Raw genomic sequence first — 18,379 nt, 5'->3', positions numbered from 1 at the left:
CTATGGCTATCACTAGTGTTCCCAGTCCGGTTCCAATTTCCCCCGTATATAACTTCAATAACTCCGAAATTCATTTTCACATGTGAAAAATTGTGAAATTATTCATCATAATGCAATATACAATGTAATACTACGTACATATATTAAAAGCATTTGTTGAATGTTGTCATGTGTACTGTGTGCTTTTGTAACGGCAATCAGTTGTCAAAACTAGCCTGCGGGAACAATCCGGTATTTAATGGAATTTGCACGTGCCCAGGTTCTTCAACCACAGGTAGGGTGGTATATGCAAATGAGGCAATCTATTCAATAGCGGGTTGTTCACGTGGGTTACACATCGGGCTGAAACAAAAGAGCCGTGGTGTAAAAACGGAATGCACGGGCAGAACGGAGTCCTGTCACGTCCCAACCAAACTTTCTCCAGCCATTCCTCTCCAGGACTCGTAGGAGTCAACATCCATCCGTATCAGCCTGGTAAGTCTGTCTGTAATGTTCACATTGTCATTGTACATTTGTAATTCTTTGTATTCATGTCGATGTATATAAGTTCAGGTCAATGTGTTATCAAATGTATTTATTGTATTTGTTTGTTAATATTACAGGTTTTTCCTACGGGAATAAACACTATCAAACTACCAAGCCTGTCTTTTTATAATTCGAAGAGCAAGGGGCTACAAATTGGTAGCAGAGCCACATTGTCTGACAGGACTAACTAATGTTTGTCAATATCATTTATCACTCATTTGTTTTTTCATCAATTTATGCATTCAAATATTTATGTACATAATGTATATTTCATACACATAAGCCTTCTCATCGTGTACATATATTTGGCACATGTGTCACAACCTTTTCATATGCATTGTTTTCGTACATGGTTGCTTGATTGTCATTTTTTTCCTCCCTGTATATAACTATTAGATTGTCTTTATAGAGTCAAACGTTGTCAAAAACATGACATATCCAGGTGCATTTTTTTTCCATATCCGATAACCATACTCATGTATTGTCATTTTGTACATTTGTATAGAATAGGTTACTCATGTGTACATTTATCTTTGGGGACAAAGATTTTTCAAAGCAGGAGGGATATTTGATAAGGAAAATCTACATTTTAACATTTTCCTATATGAAACCTTTCATTTTACATTTCCCTTTATGAAAGCCTTTATTTTCAATTGTTGACAAAGACGCAAAGAAATACTTGTGTTTTTAAGTCAAAACAGGAAATGTACAACCCAAATGATCAGCCTAAGCCTTTCATTCACGGTCAAACACAGTTTTCTGGGAATACGCTTGCCTAAAAGCATTTGATGCAAGAAAACTATTCCCTATTTACAAAAAGGCTCAAGTCACTTTGACTCTCTTTGGTCAGTTTCACACTGACCAGCAACCTATTGTCTATGCACTTAAAGCTGGTCGAACCAATTAGTGTGACGTAACTGTGTCAACAATCAGTGTTGAGCGACTAGATTTTTGTTCCCCCAGACCCTCACTTCACTTTGGGATGGAATAAAGATCGAATCTAACGACTGTCTTCTCTAATAATTTACAGGTGAGCCATTTTATGTACTTTTATAACTTTTGAAATGTTATACATTACTATAACCAGGGGCGGGTCCAGGTGAGGGCGTAATGGGCGTACCCCCCCCCACCCCCCTTTTCAAAAACACACACACAAAAACTAACCTAATCTGCTAATATTGTATTGAATATGGCATTTTATCATATTCATTAATATAAAATATGCATGCTCCAAGTCAGGAACCGATACATTAGTGCATTTCACAATTATTTTATGTTTTTTTCACACCGTCACAACAAATAGTTGGAACTGCTCTTAGATCCTGAAATCAAGTAACAAGGTGGAGGAAAATCAATCATGTGTTGTGCGCGCCGAGATGTCACATCCAGGTTGTCGGCGCGGTTATCGGTCTAAGGGAGATGACTCTAACCAAAATTGACCACACTTTCAACTACTGTACTTTTCATAACTTTTGAAATGTTACACATATAACCGCGGAATTAGATTATCTGAAGTCCGTGCTATAACATTGATTTTGATTATTATTTTATTTCAATTTACTATACATATGCATTTTCTTCAATGTTTTGTAACATATTCATTCAAACTTATATTTTTTATCTACCTTGTTTACAAAATGGCAACATTGTTGAGTGCAGTCAGAATGTCCTTTATTCACAACACCAGAGCATGTCACAGTGTTCGGCATGTCTCCTATGGTACAGGTATCTATCTGATATGTGTTTATTACGATTCTAGCTCTCTGAACATGTAATTATATGTAACAAATCCAACACACGGGTCAGTTACTGACACTCAATGTTCACAACAGAGACAAAGTACAGATATGTGTACATACATCCGAACTGTGTATTTTCCTTTCTAAATCTGTTCAGGCAGAATTTATAATCATTTCATTCTCTATGAGCTTAATACAGATACAATGGTTCAGATTGCTGATGTTGTGTTATTGATGAGTTTAATATGTAAAACCTGTAATCTATGTGACTGAAATATTTGTCCAGTTTTTATTAGCTCACCTGGCACTAAGTGCCAAGTGAGCTTATGCCGTGTTGCGGCGTCGGTCGTCCGTCCGTCCGTCCGTCTGTCGTCCGCTTCTTAATAACCGAAAGGCCTAGGGTAATGATATTTGGCCAGAAGCAAACTGGGATGAAGGGCTATAAAGTTTGTTAAAATGAATGACCTTCACCCATTTTCAATGTCACAGGGGTCAAATATGTTAAAAACTTTAAACATCTTCTCGATAACCAAACTGCCCAGGGAGATGATATTTGGCCAGTAATCATAAATACTGATATTTTGCCTGCAGCTTTATTTTAGATCACTTTTAAGGTTACAAGTGTGAGATTTATACCAGGTGAGCGATGCAGGCCCATTGGGCCTCTTGTTCAAAATATTCTCCAACCGGAAGTCATTCTATCACACTGTATGTGTCCTCCTTATGTAGTTGGTGGGAAGTAGGTCATAAATGTAAACAATCTGATCTTGTAGACATTTTTCTTGATGCAAAAAGACTTGCACCACAATGCAAATCAGTTATTCTAATTTCTAATAAATTATTGTTTATTTTTATTTAAATACATTAATTACAGTAATCTTTTGAGCTGTTCTTGAAGACTTCAGGCATTGACAATACCTCTAACTGCAAAGTGAACTCTACATAGCTAATTTCCCCCCCATCTTATTTTGCTAATTCCCCTTTCTTAAACAAATTATACATTGTCATTTAAATTATTGTTCAGTATTTAAAGCAATTTTTAAATCTAGTTAAAATTATATTGTAACAATACGTCAATCCAATTTATTGATTTATTTGCTAATTTCATATAAAAGCGAGGAACTAGATCCAGAATTCATTTGTTCATGGGCTCAAGTATTTGTAATCTTGTCCAAAAATTAAATATTGTTATTTTGTATCTGCTCAGTTAGACTTTCATTTAATTTCAATATTATTATCAAGTTGTTGTGTCAATACTAAATAGCCTATATACATGTAGCTAGCTGTTGTTGATTAACTTCACCTGCCATTCATTGATGTCCATCATATACATATACATGTATTATATTATGTAACTTTACTTTGTAAAGNTTATGTAACTTTACTTTATAAAGACTATACTACATTATGTAACTTTACTTTGTAAAGACTTCACTTTGGGATGGAATTAAGGTAACATCGAATCTAACGACTGTCTTCTCTAATATTTTACAGCTCGACAAACCCTAACCAGACAACAAAACAAACAACAAAACTTGTTGAAACAAAGGCCAACATCACGGTGATCGCTGACATGATCGTTTCTACAGGAAACATTGTAATGTGTATGGAATTGTGTGAAAACAGTGCTGCGTTGTGTTCGAATCCTGGTCACTGGCACCCAATCAGCTCATGTAACAAAACACGAGTGACAAGGGTTGATGGTTGGTTAGAAGTTTATTCTGGTAACCTAAAGTATTAGGATCGGTTTCTATCGTTTGGTCTCGCTCTCGGTCGTCTCCGAGCTGTCTCTAGCTGTACTAGCTCTAGCCCATTTCTAGCCGTCCCTAGCCCTTCTGACCTCTTCTCTAGCCGTCCCTAGCCCTTCTGGTCTCCTCCCTAGCCGTCCTTTGCTCTTCTAACCTCTTCTCTAGCCGTCCCTTGCCCTTCTCCCATTATCTCCTTTCTAGGTTAAATTTATACCCCATTATAATCAATTGGTACCTGGTTATAGCTGGTCAGTTGAGACTTAAGATCATATCTATGTGATCTTGGATTCACTCCATGTCTGAAGGATGCCCCCAGTCCTTATCTATCATAAGGTCCTTAAACCCTTCATAATCAATTGGTACGTGCTTAACTGGTCAGTTGAAACTTTAAGATCATATCTATGTAATTCTGGATTCACTTAGCTATTCCCTAGATATACGTAGTCAATTACACAATGCCTTAACACTGACTGTGTCACACTTTGCCTTGTGGAGTATTCATTTAATCTTGAATTTTTTTCCCCTCATTTTTCTCTTGTGTTGAAGGAGTAAAACATGACAACCAAATGTCTAAGATGGGGGATCTGTGGTACAGGAAAGATCTCCAACGACTTCTGCTCTGCCATGACAACACTACCTGATGGAGATCATAAGGTACCCACTGTTGTATTTGTCAGATTTATTGATAAAAATGTTACGGATTCAGTACAATCGATTGAGAGTACACGTCCAGGAAGTCCACAAAGAGGCCTTGTATTGCAGGAGATCTGTTAACTATTTCGCCCCTGAAATTCCATAATGAACTGTTCCAACCTTTGAATTGGAAGAGTTCAAATGTGTCTTCAGGGGTGAATGAGTTAATACAAGTTTATGAAAATAACTTTTAATGGAAGGTTTTTTACTCATTCCCCCTACATTTTTAAACTGAACTTGCCAAGTCTTTGATTTGGTATGGTTCAAATGTGACTTTAGGGGTGAATGAGTTAAAGTGGTATTTTATTAGATTTGGCTTCTTGATAGAGTTGTCAGGTTTGACTTTTATGAGTATATCATATTCTGATTTAAAATATATCTTCAATTAAAAAAGTTTTTTCTCATTCTAAGGTGGGAAATTATGTTTATTATACGCTCACAAAGTTAAGAGTTTCAGGGGTGTTTAAACGTTCGCCTATATATACAATCTTGTCTAGTAAAATAATCCCTAGGTCTACATTTGATATCCTTGAAATTTAATCATTAAATAAATAGTTGTGTATATATGATAACATTATCATTAAGGCAGAAAGTTCCAGTGTTCTGTCTTGTTTCTCCAATGAAAAAGAGTTCCAATTTGTTTGACATTTTTCTGACTTGGAGTTGTTTCCTCATTTATATTAATAGCAAAGAATTGTACAAGAAAGAAATATATTTATTACAATTTCTCTTTTCACCAAAACATCACCACCACAGAAATTCCTGGTTTGAAGCAGGTAAATTATCCCCTGCACCCTGACAGGCCATCAAAAGAGTGCTGGAAGTAATTTACAATGTTTTAACTCCCGAAAAAAGGCCTGTAATTGTAATTGTGTTAATTCAGAGGAAATAACATAAACTTCAAAGAGAGAGACAAATCAGTGTGAGCCACAATGAAAGCTGCATGGGATCAATTCTGTTAAAAGTTTTGAATGACTGGTGCTACAGAACTCCCAGACCTAGAGTTGTGTTATCAGATACCAGAAATATGAAAAAGTAATGACGCAAACTAAATTCTTGTCAACATAATCAGATTGCACTAATATGAAAACTCCTAGAGTTGAGGAAAATTTAAAACTCTTGGTGAAATCTGAAAATCTGGAATGTTTTATAATAGATGTATCTGGTAAAATAAAATAGCCCAATGGCTTTTCGTTGACAGGTATGGATGAGGGAGGCTGTGTCATCCTGAAGTATAAGGGAGGCGGGATGGCTAATCTGACTTACTCTGGTCGTACCTGTGTCACTCAGTGTTCTGCCAGTATCAACGGTACAAAGGCCAACATCGAGGTAATCAGTGACACCATCATTTCTACATGAAACGCTGTAATGTGTATGCTGGAAATTGTGTGAAAACAGTTTATTACATGTGTACATATCACACTTATTGCACAGACGTCGTGTACATACCACCCTTTATTTATTCATTTATGTGCACATTGAGATGATTATCTTCTTGCTTAACGTATAATGGTGATTGTAAGCCTTTGTGTATATCAAATTTAACTAATACTATTATGTTTATGTTGTAAAGCGCTTTAGAGTAATTTTAAAATTATATAGGGTGCTATACAAATGTTGTATATTATAATTATCATTATTATAACTACTTTGTTGTATGGTGAATACACCAATGACATTTGTTTTTGTGTATTGCCTCATGCAATAAACTTACTGTGAAATCAGAATTAAAACAACACATGACATCATGGCTGATGTTGTATCAACACAATAGACATTGACACCAAATTGTTGAAGATTTGATGATCAGAGAAAACATCTTATGATTTATGAAAGCAATTCAAAGGTTTTCCTAGTAAAGTATATAACTGCTGGACTTGTTTCAGGAATCTGATATGAAAACAAATACATATAAGACCCTGTATAATAGAGTACTTAAAAATAGGCATAAAATTTGGAATTGAAAAATGGCAAACAAAAAGCTTCTACTTGTACATTTTGCAGGTTTAATTTCCCCGGAAAATTCCCAGTCTCGGAAACTGTCTCCATAGCTTCAAATGCAGGTGGAATTTTATTGTGAAATACGGTTCTGTATTTCCTTCAAATTTGATAGTTCTACAACCTTATCTGTTGATTTGTCTTACCTATAAACTGTTGTCGTTACTACATGTGCACACCGGATATGTTAGTGACGATCCCTGCATGTAATGTAAACATCATTCATGTATTATTGTGTTGACATGATAACACGATTCATGCATGTGTTATTGTGTGCTGTAAACATCATTCATGTATTATAATGTTTACATGATAACATGATTTCTGGGATATTGTGTAAAGATAATACTGAAAATACACAGGATACAAAAAATATCAAAACATTTTCACGAACTTTTCATACAATTGTACCACAGATTTCTACATCTGCCCCATTTTGAAATTTTCAAGGATTATCTTTGAAAAGTTACTTCACGAATATGTCACCGAGATAGTAACAATTTCAAGCATGCTCCTACACAGTACAAATCTCAGTGACACAATAATGATTTGAGCATGTCATTTTGCACCCTCACAATATTTGGAATGTTAAAATAAAGAACATGATAGTAAAAAAAAGACTGTCATTTCATTAGATACCCGACCACTTCTGGTGTCCAGAGAAAGCCACACTTCCATCAGGCGTTGTCACCAATGAGCTTCCTGAGGGGCAGCACCCCTATATATTCGTAAACAGTGGAGGATTGAGGTACGAGGCGGACCATGCCCGCAAGGCCATTCTTGAAGGTATGTTGAACTTATTGTAACTTTATATGGTAGTGTTTATACATCAAATATCTCCTATTCATCTGCAGTCTAGATATATCATATTGAGCTATTTGTGAATGATGAAGTAAATATATAAGCCTTCAGATTCAATTTGGAATACAGTTGAAGCACATTAATCCCATAGAGGTTAATCAGGAAAACTAAAACTCCAGGCAACAGTCAGGTTTCCACAACATTAATTGAACTCATTAACCCAGAAATTGGCTTTCTGGACCTGGAAGAACTTTATCATTAACAAATAGTCACATTCCTTATAAAATTCAATCTCCAGGCTGGAAATTGTGTAGGCAGTAAACATTTTTGGTAAAGTTGAAATGTTCCAGCCTGGCTCCGTGAGCACGTAGTCGTGTTTGACAAGACTCTGGTGCCGACATGGTATCTCATTGTTAATGGACACATTTATCTGTTAACAGCAATTAACATTATGTACATTCTCACAAAGTATTAAAAATAAATATGTCATGATCTGCAAAAATTACGTCTCTTTTACCTGGATATTTTTCTCGGGAAAATTTGGAATGTGTAGATTGAGGGGTATGCGAATGTAGCCTTAGTCATTTCGTCAGCGTACCTATTTAACCAATGTAGCCTTAGTCATTTCGTCAGCGTACCTATTTAACCAATGTAGCCTTAGTCACTTCGTCAGCGTACCTATTTAACCAATGTAGCCTTAGTCATTTCGTCAGCGTACCTATTTAACCAATGTAGCCTTAGTCACTTCGTCAGCGTACCTATTTAACCAATGTAGCCTTAGTCATTTCGTCAGCGTACCTATTTAACCAATGTAGCCTTAGTCACTTCGTCAGCGTACCTATTTAACCAATGTAGCCTTAGTCATTTCGTCAGCGTACCTATTTAACCAATGTAGCCTTAGTCACTTCGTCAGCGTACCTATTTAACCAATGTAGCCTTAGTCATTTCGTCAGCGTACCTATTTAACCAATGTAGCCTTAGTCACTTCGTCAGCGTACCTATTTAACCAATGTAGCCTTAGTCATTTCGTCAGCGTACCTATTTAACCAATGTAGCCTTAGTCACTTCGTCAGCGTACCTATTTAACCAATGTAGCCTTAGTCATTTCGTCAGCGTACCTATTTAACCAATGTAGCCTTAGTCACTTCGTCAGCGTACCTATTTAACCAATGTAGCCTTAGTCATTTCGTCAGCGTACCTATTTAACCAATGTAGCCTTAGTCACTTCGTCAGCGTACCTATTTAACCAATGTAGCCTTAGTCATTTCGTCAGCGTACCTATTTAACCAATGTAGCCTTAGTCACTTCGTCAGCGTACCTATTTAACCAATGTAGCCTTAGTCATTTCGTCAGCGTACCTATTTAACCAATGTAGCCTTAGTCACTTCGTCAGCGTACCTATTTAACCAATGTAGCCTTAGTCATTTCGTCAGCGTACCTATTTAACCAATGTAGCCTTAGTCACTTCGTCAGCGTACCTATTTAACCAATGTAGCCTTAGTCATTTCGTCAGCGTACCTATTTAACCAATGTAGCCTTAGTCACTTCGTCAGCGTACCTATTTAACCAATGTAGCCTTAGTCATTTCGTCAGCGTACCTATTTAACCAATGTAGCCTTAGTCACTTCGTCAGCGTACCTATTTAACCAATGTAGCCTTAGTCATTTCGTCAGCGTACCTATTTAACCAATGTAGCCTTAGTCACTTCGTCAGCGTACCTATTTAACCAATGTAGCCTTAGTCATTTCGTCAGCGTACCTATTTAACCAATGTAGCCTTAGTCACTTCGTCAGCGTACCTATTTAACCAATGTAGCCTTAGTCATTTCGTCAGCGTACCTATTTAACCAATGTAGCCTTAGTCACTTCGTCAGCGTACCTATTTAACCAATGTAGCCTTAGTCATTTCGTCAGCGTACCTATTTAACCAATGTAGCCTTAGTCACTTCGTCAGCGTACCTATTTAACCAATGTAGCCTTAGTCATTTCGTCAGCGTACCTATTTAACCAATGTAGCCTTAGTCACTTCGTCAGCGTACCTATTTAACCAATGTAGCCTTAGTCATTTCGTCAGCGTACCTATTTAACCAATGTAGCCTTAGTCACTTCGTCAGCGTACCTATTTAACCAATGTAGCCTTAGTCATTTCGTCAGCGTACCTATTTAACCAATGTAGCCTTAGTCACTTCGTCAGCGTACCTATTTAACCAATGTAGCCTTAGTCATTTCGTCAGCGTACCTATTTAACCAATGTAGCCTTAGTCACTTCGTCAGCGTACCTATTTAACCAATGTAGCCTTAGTCATTTCGTCAGCGTACCTATTTAACCAATGTAGCCTTAGTCACTTCGTCAGCGTACCTATTTAACCAATGTAGCCTTAGTCATTTCGTCAGCGTACCTATTTAACCAATGTAGCCTTAGTCACTTCGTCAGCGTACCTATTTAACCAATGTAGCCTTAGTCATTTCGTCAGCGTACCTATTTAACCAATGTAGCCTTAGTCACTTCGTCAGCGTACCTATTTAACCAATGTAGCCTTAGTCATTTCGTCAGCGTACCTATTTAACCAATGTAGCCTTAGTCACTTCGTCAGCGTACCTATTTAACCAATGTAGCCTTAGTCATTTCGTCAGCGTACCTATTTAACCAATGTAGCCTTAGTCACTTCGTCAGCGTACCTATTTAACCAATGTAGCCTTAGTCATTTCGTCAGCGTACCTATTTAACCAATGTAGCCTTAGTCACTTCGTCAGCGTACCTATTTAACCAATGTAGCCTTAGTCATTTCGTCAGCGTACCTATTTAACCAATGTAGCCTTAGTCACTTCGTCAGCGTACCTATTTAACCAATGTAGCCTTAGTCATTTCGTCAGCGTACCTATTTAACCAATGTAGCCTTAGTCACTTCGTCAGCGTACCTATTTAACCAATGTAGCCTTAGTCATTTCGTCAGCGTACCTATTTAACCAATGTAGCCTTAGTCACTTCGTCAGCGTACCTATTTAACCAATGTAGCCTTAGTCATTTCGTCAGCGTACCTATTTAACCAATGTAGCCTTAGTCACTTCGTCAGCGTACCTATTTAACCAATGTAGCCTTAGTCATTTCGTCAGCGTACCTATTTAACCAATGTAGCCTTAGTCACTTCGTCAGCGTACCTATTTAACCAATGTAGCCTTAGTCATTTCGTCAGCGTACCTATTTAACCAATGTAGCCTTAGTCACTTCGTCAGCGTACCTATTTAACCAATGTAGCCTTAGTCATTTCGTCAGCGTACCTATTTAACCAATGTAGCCTTAGTCACTTCGTCAGCGTACCTATTTAACCAATGTAGCCTTAGTCATTTCGTCAGCGTACCTATTTAACCAATGTAGCCTTAGTCACTTCGTCAGCGTACCTATTTAACCAATGTAGCCTTAGTCATTTCGTCAGCGTACCTATTTAACCAATGTAGCCTTAGTCACTTCGTCAGCGTACCTATTTAACCAATGTAGCCTTAGTCATTTCGTCAGCGTACCTATTTAACCAATGTAGCCTTAGTCACTTCGTCAGCGTACCTATTTAACCAATGTAGCCTTAGTCATTTCGTCAGCGTACCTATTTAACCAATGTAGCCTTAGTCATTTCGTCAGCGTACCTATTTAACCAATGTAGCCTTAGTCATTTCGTCAGCGTACCTATTTAACCAATGATGGGAACAATCAATGCTAAGCTGTAGGATCAACATTATTATATATTTTTTTACATTCTAGGTAAAAAAGAATGCGAGGCCATGTCCCATCGCCACAGTGAGATGGTAATGACCATTACTGATGAGGTCCGCAAGCAACTTGGTGTGGTGTATGATGTTGACTAAAGCATAGAGTTATCTCCCTTCAATATTTCTTCATTGGTGCCATATATACTTTACTGTTATAACTTAGCTAATCTATGATTAAGTTAACTGTTCATATACAACATGAACAGGTGAATAAGTGACATAGTTGTTAAATCTACATTTTTAGGTCACCTGAGACAAAGTCTCAAGTGACCTATTGCGATCGCCTTTTGTCCGTCCTTGTCTGTCGTCCGTCGTGCGTCCGTAAACAATTTACATTTTCGACTTCTTCTCCAAAATCCCTGAACCAATTTCAGTGAAATTTTGCAGAAACCTTCCATGGCCAAAGGTCAACATAAATAGTTGCCGGTTTGGTCCCCGGCCCCCAGGGGCCTGAGGGGCGGGGCCAAAAAGAGTTGAATTGACTGAAATTTCAAAAATCTTCTTCTCAAGACCCAGATATGGTAGAATCAAACACTCTTCATAGATGGAAGGGTCTTAAGGTGCTCTACCAAAATTGTGAATTTTATGACCCTGGGGTCTCGCGTTTACCCCTGGGGAGAGGGTAAACTTTACTATAGTTTATATAGGGAAATCACATTTTGGACCAACATTTGTTTAATTTTCATTGGAAGTAATTCAGTTTGGGTTAGCATTATCAGTATTGGATAGCAGTTTGATGGTATGCACATATAAGCCCTGACTGACCCCCCAGGGCTGATGGGTGGGGCCAAAAAGGGTTGAGTTGACCGAAATTTCAAAAAAAAAATCTTCTCCAAGACCCAGATATGGTAGAATCAAACACTCTTCATAGATGGAAGGGTCTTAAGGTTTATGACCCTAGGGTCTCACGTTTATCCCCTGGGGAAGGAGGGGAGGCAAAATTTATTATGGTTTATAATGGCAAATGATACTTTGAATATTACATGTTAATAACTTGATTGGAATTATAACCCTGAGTTGACAGTTTGATACTTTGAAAATTTTGAGCCAGCCCTACCCTCAAGGGCTGTAGGGTGGGGCCCAAAGGAGTCAGTGTGCTAAAATTTCTTCATTTTCCTTGTTTAGAATCAGAGGTGCTAGTTTCAAATACTTTTTAGTCTTAAATCTGTATGCTAGATATTGAATAAGGTGGTTTTATTGTTTTTTGTCACGGAATAATATTTCTGTTCGTGTTAAAAACAAAATCAACTCTCTGTATAAATATATCAGGTGACCGTTAAGGCCCATGGGCTTCTTGTCATAAGTTAAATGATTTATGTATACAATATTTTTCAAACTTCTCAGTTTCATCTCTTCCTTTACGTCTAATAATTGGAAGAAGAATGTATTTTTTTACCTATTACAAAAAATGTTGTTGATTTTTAAGACAAATAAAATGTTTAATTTGTTTGTTTCTTTGTGTTTTACTTGAAGTAAGATTGTTGAATAACTAAAATGGAAGTCCTGGTTGGAGTTATTTAATTTCCAGACCATTTTTCAATCTAAAATATTCAAGCCAATGAGGTATTTATATGAGGGGATAACTTTCTTTTGATAATTCAACAAATCTCTTCCAGTGATCACTTCCAGACTTCATTTCCAATCTGATAGTCACGAAACCTCCAGTATATGTTCACTCTTACCTTTGTACAATTCACATTTCAATTTTGTGGGGTCAGTAGAAATAAACATTGCTCTTAAACTTAATTTCTCACCTAATTGTAATAAACTTCCTGTATGGATTCACAAACATCCCTTCTATGAGTTCACATTTTGACCTTCTAGGGTCAAAAAAGAAAGTGGTTGTTATAAATATAACTTTGGAGTCATTGCCCTAACAGACTGCCTTTCTTAACCAATAGTCACAAACAATTCACCTTTTGACACAAAAACAAAAAGGTCACCATTTCAGTGCATATTTATATACCTGCTCTTCAAAACAAGACTTGCTCGCTCTTTAACACTTTTCTAATCACTTAAAATAAGGAGGGCATTTGTTGTCTATGACCCTTGCTTAACCCTTTCACCACTGTAGACCATAATGGACTCATTCATATCAATGCATGGTAGTCTTCTAAAGTTACATAGGGATGAAAGGGTTAAGTAGGATATCAACCAAGTATGGTTTACAATCAAAGCAATCACCGATGGGTGAGAAAGGGTGATACAATGTAGCTTAAAGTTACCATTGCCCCTCTTCAATTCTTAATGGGTGACCTTGACTTTATAAGACTGTTGGCTTTCTTGTATTTTGTTATCCTGGTATCATGGCATCATTCATGTAGGATGGTTCTCCTGGTTCATCTCCAAATGCATTCTAGTTGATCAGAAAGGGCGTTATATGTATAATTCATTTTGACATACATAATGACCTTGTCGTTAGGAACATTTGATACCCCTAGTGCACATCTACATGTAAAATTAAGAAATGTTAACTTCTGAATTCTAAGGTAATCTTCAGAAACAAAAGTGTGGAAGGAAGATAGACAGACGCACATTCACCCTGAATACCATCTAGGAGTACTATGGGGGCACCCATATCTCTAATGCAGGGCTGTAGTTAACGATTTACCCTGTTAGTGGTAGTGATGCGACAGAACAGGAGTCCATGTCAAGTCTGCACTAACTACTTGAAACCCATTCCACTTGACATATACATTGTGGCAAACCCAACAAATGGCCAGTGACTTGATAAATAATCTCTGAACTGGAGTTTTTCTGATGGATATGTATAACCCGATTTGTGAGGTTTGTATCTGAGCTCAGCTTTGTTGTACTGTACCCAATACAGCCCTTATAAACCAAAGTAACATAAAATCTGTTGTAAAATTAAACATTGCATATAACGGGTTTCATTTGTAGCCAGTAGCGGCTAAAAATTCCCTCCTTCTAGGGATATTTCACCGGCTTCTTTCATGAAAAATTGAGGGAATATTTGTACTATAAAATGTACTGAAATTAACTGCCTATTTTGTGTTGGGTACTTACAACTTGAAATCTTATAGAAAACCTTGATATAAGTCTGTAATGAACACTATCAATTATTCATGAAATTAAGTCATGACATGCTTGAAAATAATTCAGATTTGATTGTAAAAACTTTGCAGGATATCACAATGGTCTTCAAGAAAAGAAAACATAGATTAACACAAAATAGTTAACTTTATTCTTATTTAATAAGTAAAAACAAGCAAATCTCAACATTAGATTTAGAAATAGAGAAAGTATAATCACTATATTAATCAGAATAGTAAATGATATGTAAGTCAAATATCACAATTTTATCACTATATTTAAATATTAAGTTTGGTAGTAAATATAAAAGTATTTTGTTTCTCTCAAAAAAACCTGACATTGTCCTAAATATGCTCACAATAAATACATGTATATGACTGTATATCTGTTAATACCTCAAAAAGTACCTGCGCAAATTACATAGGTGCGCAAATTACATGGATTTTTACGGTACTCTGAAATAGAGAATTCCTAAACTCAAGCACGAGTTCCTTTATCAGTTCAGATTGATGTGACAAAGTTGGAGGCGATACAGTCGGACATACAGCACTATATTATCTCTTTCCAGCGAAGTCCAACATCTTAGACAACAAAATATCACAGTGTACATAATATTAAATTTTAAATGCAAAAATAACACACAAATGATCAAAGCTATTCACATTATAAATATGATGTCACTTTTCATATAAATACTAAATTGTTCCTCCAATCAAAATATTGGTGTGTTTTTTCACATTTTTTATCAGCTCATATTCTCCTTTTATTTATTTGCTCTCCACTTTGGCAGTTTTCGTAGATTGTCACTGACAAACATTCTATTGATGCTGACACTATGTGCCGGAGAGCTGAGTCACTACAATGTTTGGAAGACCGTAACAGACGGTGTTATACCAGGACATCTCGGGTTCAGGCATCTCCTCCTTGGCACCAAAGTCACGGTCACTGAAGCCTCGCTCGTCCTCTCGGTGACTCTCCTTCTCCTCGGCCTCGTCTGCGGGTTTGTCCTCCTCAGGTTTACGACGTCTATAGGGCGTGAACACCAGTCGCGCAGACTCACCTGTAGTCCTGCCTCCCTCCAGCATGTCTGTTGTAACACAATAAGGTACTCGTTAGTGTCAAAGAGGAAATTTCAGCCATACAGTACTCAAAAGTTCACAGGTGTTTTATTTTCACGATATTTACAGAATTTATTCAAATAGTGAAACATTCATGGACTACGCAAATTCCTTGCCTTTCGGGTAAGTGCTTATTCAGGTTGTAACTGGTTATTAACAATGATGCACTGAATTTAAACACAGCAAATATGTCCTGAGAACAAAACCATTAAAGTTTGATGAAATTAAAATTGCTATTCAGTACTATTTAAAGTAGTTTACTCAATCTCTAGCTAGATTTATATTGAAGCCTTTCATAAATCCTTAATTATTTAAATTGAAACAAAACACCTTAAACAACATTTCACTTTACAGAGAATATAAACAAAACGGAATCATGGCATTTCAATATTTTTTTACCGTCTTTATTTTTGGTCTTTCTGAAATCTTTATTGGATTTACCTAAATTTAAGTTACTTTCTAGGTTAAGTTCTACTTAACACATCTAAACATAGAACTGTGATCTTTGTGTGTGGCTACAAACCTCATCTGTGATGTCTGTATACCCACGGATCATGCTGATTTATATGTACAACATTGACATTAGCCTTTGTGTGTGGCTACAAACCTCATCTGTGATGTCTGTATATATATTATATACCCACGGATCATGCTGATTTATATGTACAACATTGACATTAGCCTTTGTGTGTGGCTACAAACCTCATCTGTGATGTCTGTATACCCACGGATCATGCTGATTTTATATGTACAACATTGACATTAGACTTTGACCTGCATGATTTACCTTTCATGTTGACCTTTAACCTGTTGGCGTTCTCTGCCAGGGTACAGTGCCATTGGTTGGCCAGGAGACACTTGACCCCGGTCAGGCTGACCAACATGGCCGTCTCCACAGGTTTCTCAAGGGCCAGGATACTTGCACTTGAAAAGATATGAGAATTATCATCAAATAATTCACCTCACAGGGACACAGTGACATACACATAAAGAGTAGATTCATTTAAACAAAATCATGGTGGATGGAAATTCAGTTGACAAACATTGATATACATGTGGGTTAGATTGAGAGTATTAAACAGGAGTAGGTGACCCACCTCTTATCAGTACATTCAGTTTAGAATATCTGGTGAAGCTCTTAGTCTGAGATACATGTGGGTTAGGTTTAAGTAAACTAAAGGGGAGTGGTACCTCACCTCTTTAGTACATTGTAGCTCTTAGTCTGAGACTGAGTGTGGGTAAGATTTGAGTATATTGTAGGGAGTTATACCCCACTTCTTTAGTACATTGTAGCTCAGAGTCTGAGATATATGTGGGTAAGATTTGAGTATATTAAGGGAGTGGTACCTCACCTCTTTAGTACATTTTAGCTCAGAGTCTGAGATACGTGGGTTAGGTTTAGGTATATTAAAGGGGAGTGGGTGGCTCACCTCTTCAGTACGTCCAGTTTGGACTGTCTGGTGAAACTCTTACTAGTCTGGGCCAGGTCCTGTACATACAGGATGTTACAATCTGCAAAACACAACACATCCATTTAACATACCGACTTCATTATATTTAAATCCTTCATCTCATTATGATCACCAAGGTATACTTAATATAGATTTACATTAATTTCACTTTCCTCAAATCTCTAAAAAAAAATGTCATAGTTTCAAGATGGTAATATGACCATTGCTGATAATATCTTATTCACTATTTTATACTGTACACAATACACATTTTTTATTGATTTTTGACTGACCTTGTATGTTAAGAGCAGTAAGTGAATAGATTACTGACTTACCAAGTGTGTGTTGAGAGCCGTAAGTTAATAGATTATTAACCTGGTATGTTGAGATCAGTAAGTAATAGATTACTGACTTACCAAGTGTGTGTTAAGAGCAGTAAGTGAATAGATTACTGACTTACCAAGTGTATGTTGAGAGCAGTAAGTTAATAGATTACTGACTTACCAAGTGTGTGTTAAGAGCAGTAAGTGAATAGATTACTGACTTACCAAGTGTATGTTGAGAGCAGTAAGTTAATAGATTACTGACTTACCAAGTGTGTGTTGAGAGCAGTAAGTTAATAGATTACTGACTTACCAAGTGTGTGTTGAGAGCCGTAAGTTAATAGATTACTAACCTGGTATGTTGAGATCAGTAAGTAATAGATTACTGACTTACCAAGTGTGTGTTAAGAGCAGTAAGTGAATAGATTACTGACTTACCAAGTGTATGTTGAGAGCAGTAAGTTAATAGATTACTGACTTACCAAGTGTGTGTTGAGAGCAGTAAGTTAATAGATTACTGACTTACCAAGTGTGTGTTGAGAGCCGTAAGTTAATAGATTACTAACCTGGTATGTTGAGATCAGTAAGTAATAGATTACTGACTTACCAAGTGTGTGTTAAGAGCAGTAAGTGAATAGATTACTGACTTACCAAGTGTATGTTGAGAGCAGTAAGTTAATAGATTACTGACTTACCAAGTGTGTGTTGAGAGCAGTAAGTTAATAGATTACTGACTTACCAAGTGTGTGTTGAGAGCCGTAAGTTAATAGATTACTAACCTGGTATGTTGAGATCAGTAAGTAATAGATTACTGACTTACCAAGTGTGTGTTAAGAGCAGTAAGTGAATAGATTACTGACTTACCAAGTGTATGTTGAGAGCAGTAAGTTAATAGATTACTGACTTACCAAGTGTGTGTTGAGAGCAGTAAGTTAATAGATTACTGACTTACCAAGTGTGTGTTGAGAGCCGTAAGTTAATAGATTACTAACCTGGTATGTTGAGATCAGTAAGTAATAGATTACTGACTTACCAAGTGTGTGTTAAGAGCAGTAAGTGAATAGATTACTGACTTACCAAGTGTGTGTTGAGAGCAGCAAGTTAATGAATTACTGACTTACCTGGTATGTTGAGAGCAGCTAGTTAATAGATTACTGACTGACCCGGT

At 36.8% G+C, this 18,379-nt stretch overlaps 2 protein-coding genes and 1 long non-coding RNA gene across 4 annotated transcripts in view; 2 read left to right on the top strand and 1 right to left on the bottom strand.

Annotated features, from left to right (window-relative positions):
* Positions 1-410: 410 nt before the first annotated feature.
* LOC110455923 lies at positions 411-4,663 on the top strand. The gene is made up of 4 exons (XR_002463523.1): positions 411-474; positions 1,489-1,555; positions 3,759-3,967; positions 4,559-4,663. It is a non-coding gene; the product is annotated as an uncharacterized LOC110455923 (long non-coding RNA).
* A 1,006-nt stretch (positions 4,664-5,669) lies between these two features.
* LOC110455924 (trans-1,2-dihydrobenzene-1,2-diol dehydrogenase-like) lies at positions 5,670-11,573 on the top strand. Its single transcript, XM_021506359.1, has 3 exons — positions 5,670-6,034; positions 7,339-7,489; positions 11,258-11,573. The coding sequence occupies exons 1-3, from the start codon at positions 5,909-5,911 to the stop codon at positions 11,359-11,361; spliced, it is 381 nt and encodes a 126-aa protein (XP_021362034.1). The 5' UTR covers positions 5,670-5,908; the 3' UTR covers positions 11,362-11,573.
* A 2,887-nt stretch (positions 11,574-14,460) lies between these two features.
* LOC110455910 (cilia- and flagella-associated protein 46-like) overlaps positions 14,461-18,379 on the bottom strand; it is an 85,981-nt gene continuing 82,062 nt past the window's right edge. For both annotated transcript variants that reach the window (XM_021506342.1, XM_021506341.1), the window contains 3 exons: positions 16,868-16,949; positions 16,225-16,361; positions 14,461-15,406 (listed from right to left, as the gene is read on the bottom strand). In XM_021506342.1, the coding sequence (XP_021362017.1) occupies positions 15,153-15,406; positions 16,225-16,361; positions 16,868-16,949 (473 nt within the window). In that variant the 3' untranslated portion in view covers positions 14,461-15,152. The remainder of the gene's footprint in view (positions 15,407-16,224; positions 16,362-16,867; positions 16,950-18,379) is intronic.

This window comes from Mizuhopecten yessoensis, unplaced genomic scaffold (assembly GCF_002113885.1).
Source record: "Mizuhopecten yessoensis strain PY_sf001 unplaced genomic scaffold, ASM211388v2 scaffold8421, whole genome shotgun sequence".
In the NCBI taxonomy this organism is placed as follows: domain Eukaryota; kingdom Metazoa; phylum Mollusca; class Bivalvia; order Pectinida; family Pectinidae; genus Mizuhopecten; species Mizuhopecten yessoensis.
Note: the sequence above shows the minus strand (reverse complement) of the source record. Positions and strands in the feature narration are given on the sequence as shown.

Bases quoted from the DNA above. Each gene is read 5' to 3' on its own strand.
- LOC110455924 (XM_021506359.1), top strand. From the start codon at position 5,909: ATGGATGAGGGAGGCTGTGTCATCCTGAAGTATAAGGGAGGCGGGATG. The intron at 6,035-7,338 runs GTAATCAGTGAC...TCATTTCATTAG, and splicing joins GTACAAAGGCCAACATCGAG to ATACCCGACCACTTCTGGTG. The intron at 7,490-11,257 runs GTATGTTGAACT...TTTACATTCTAG, and splicing joins CCGCAAGGCCATTCTTGAAG to GTAAAAAAGAATGCGAGGCC.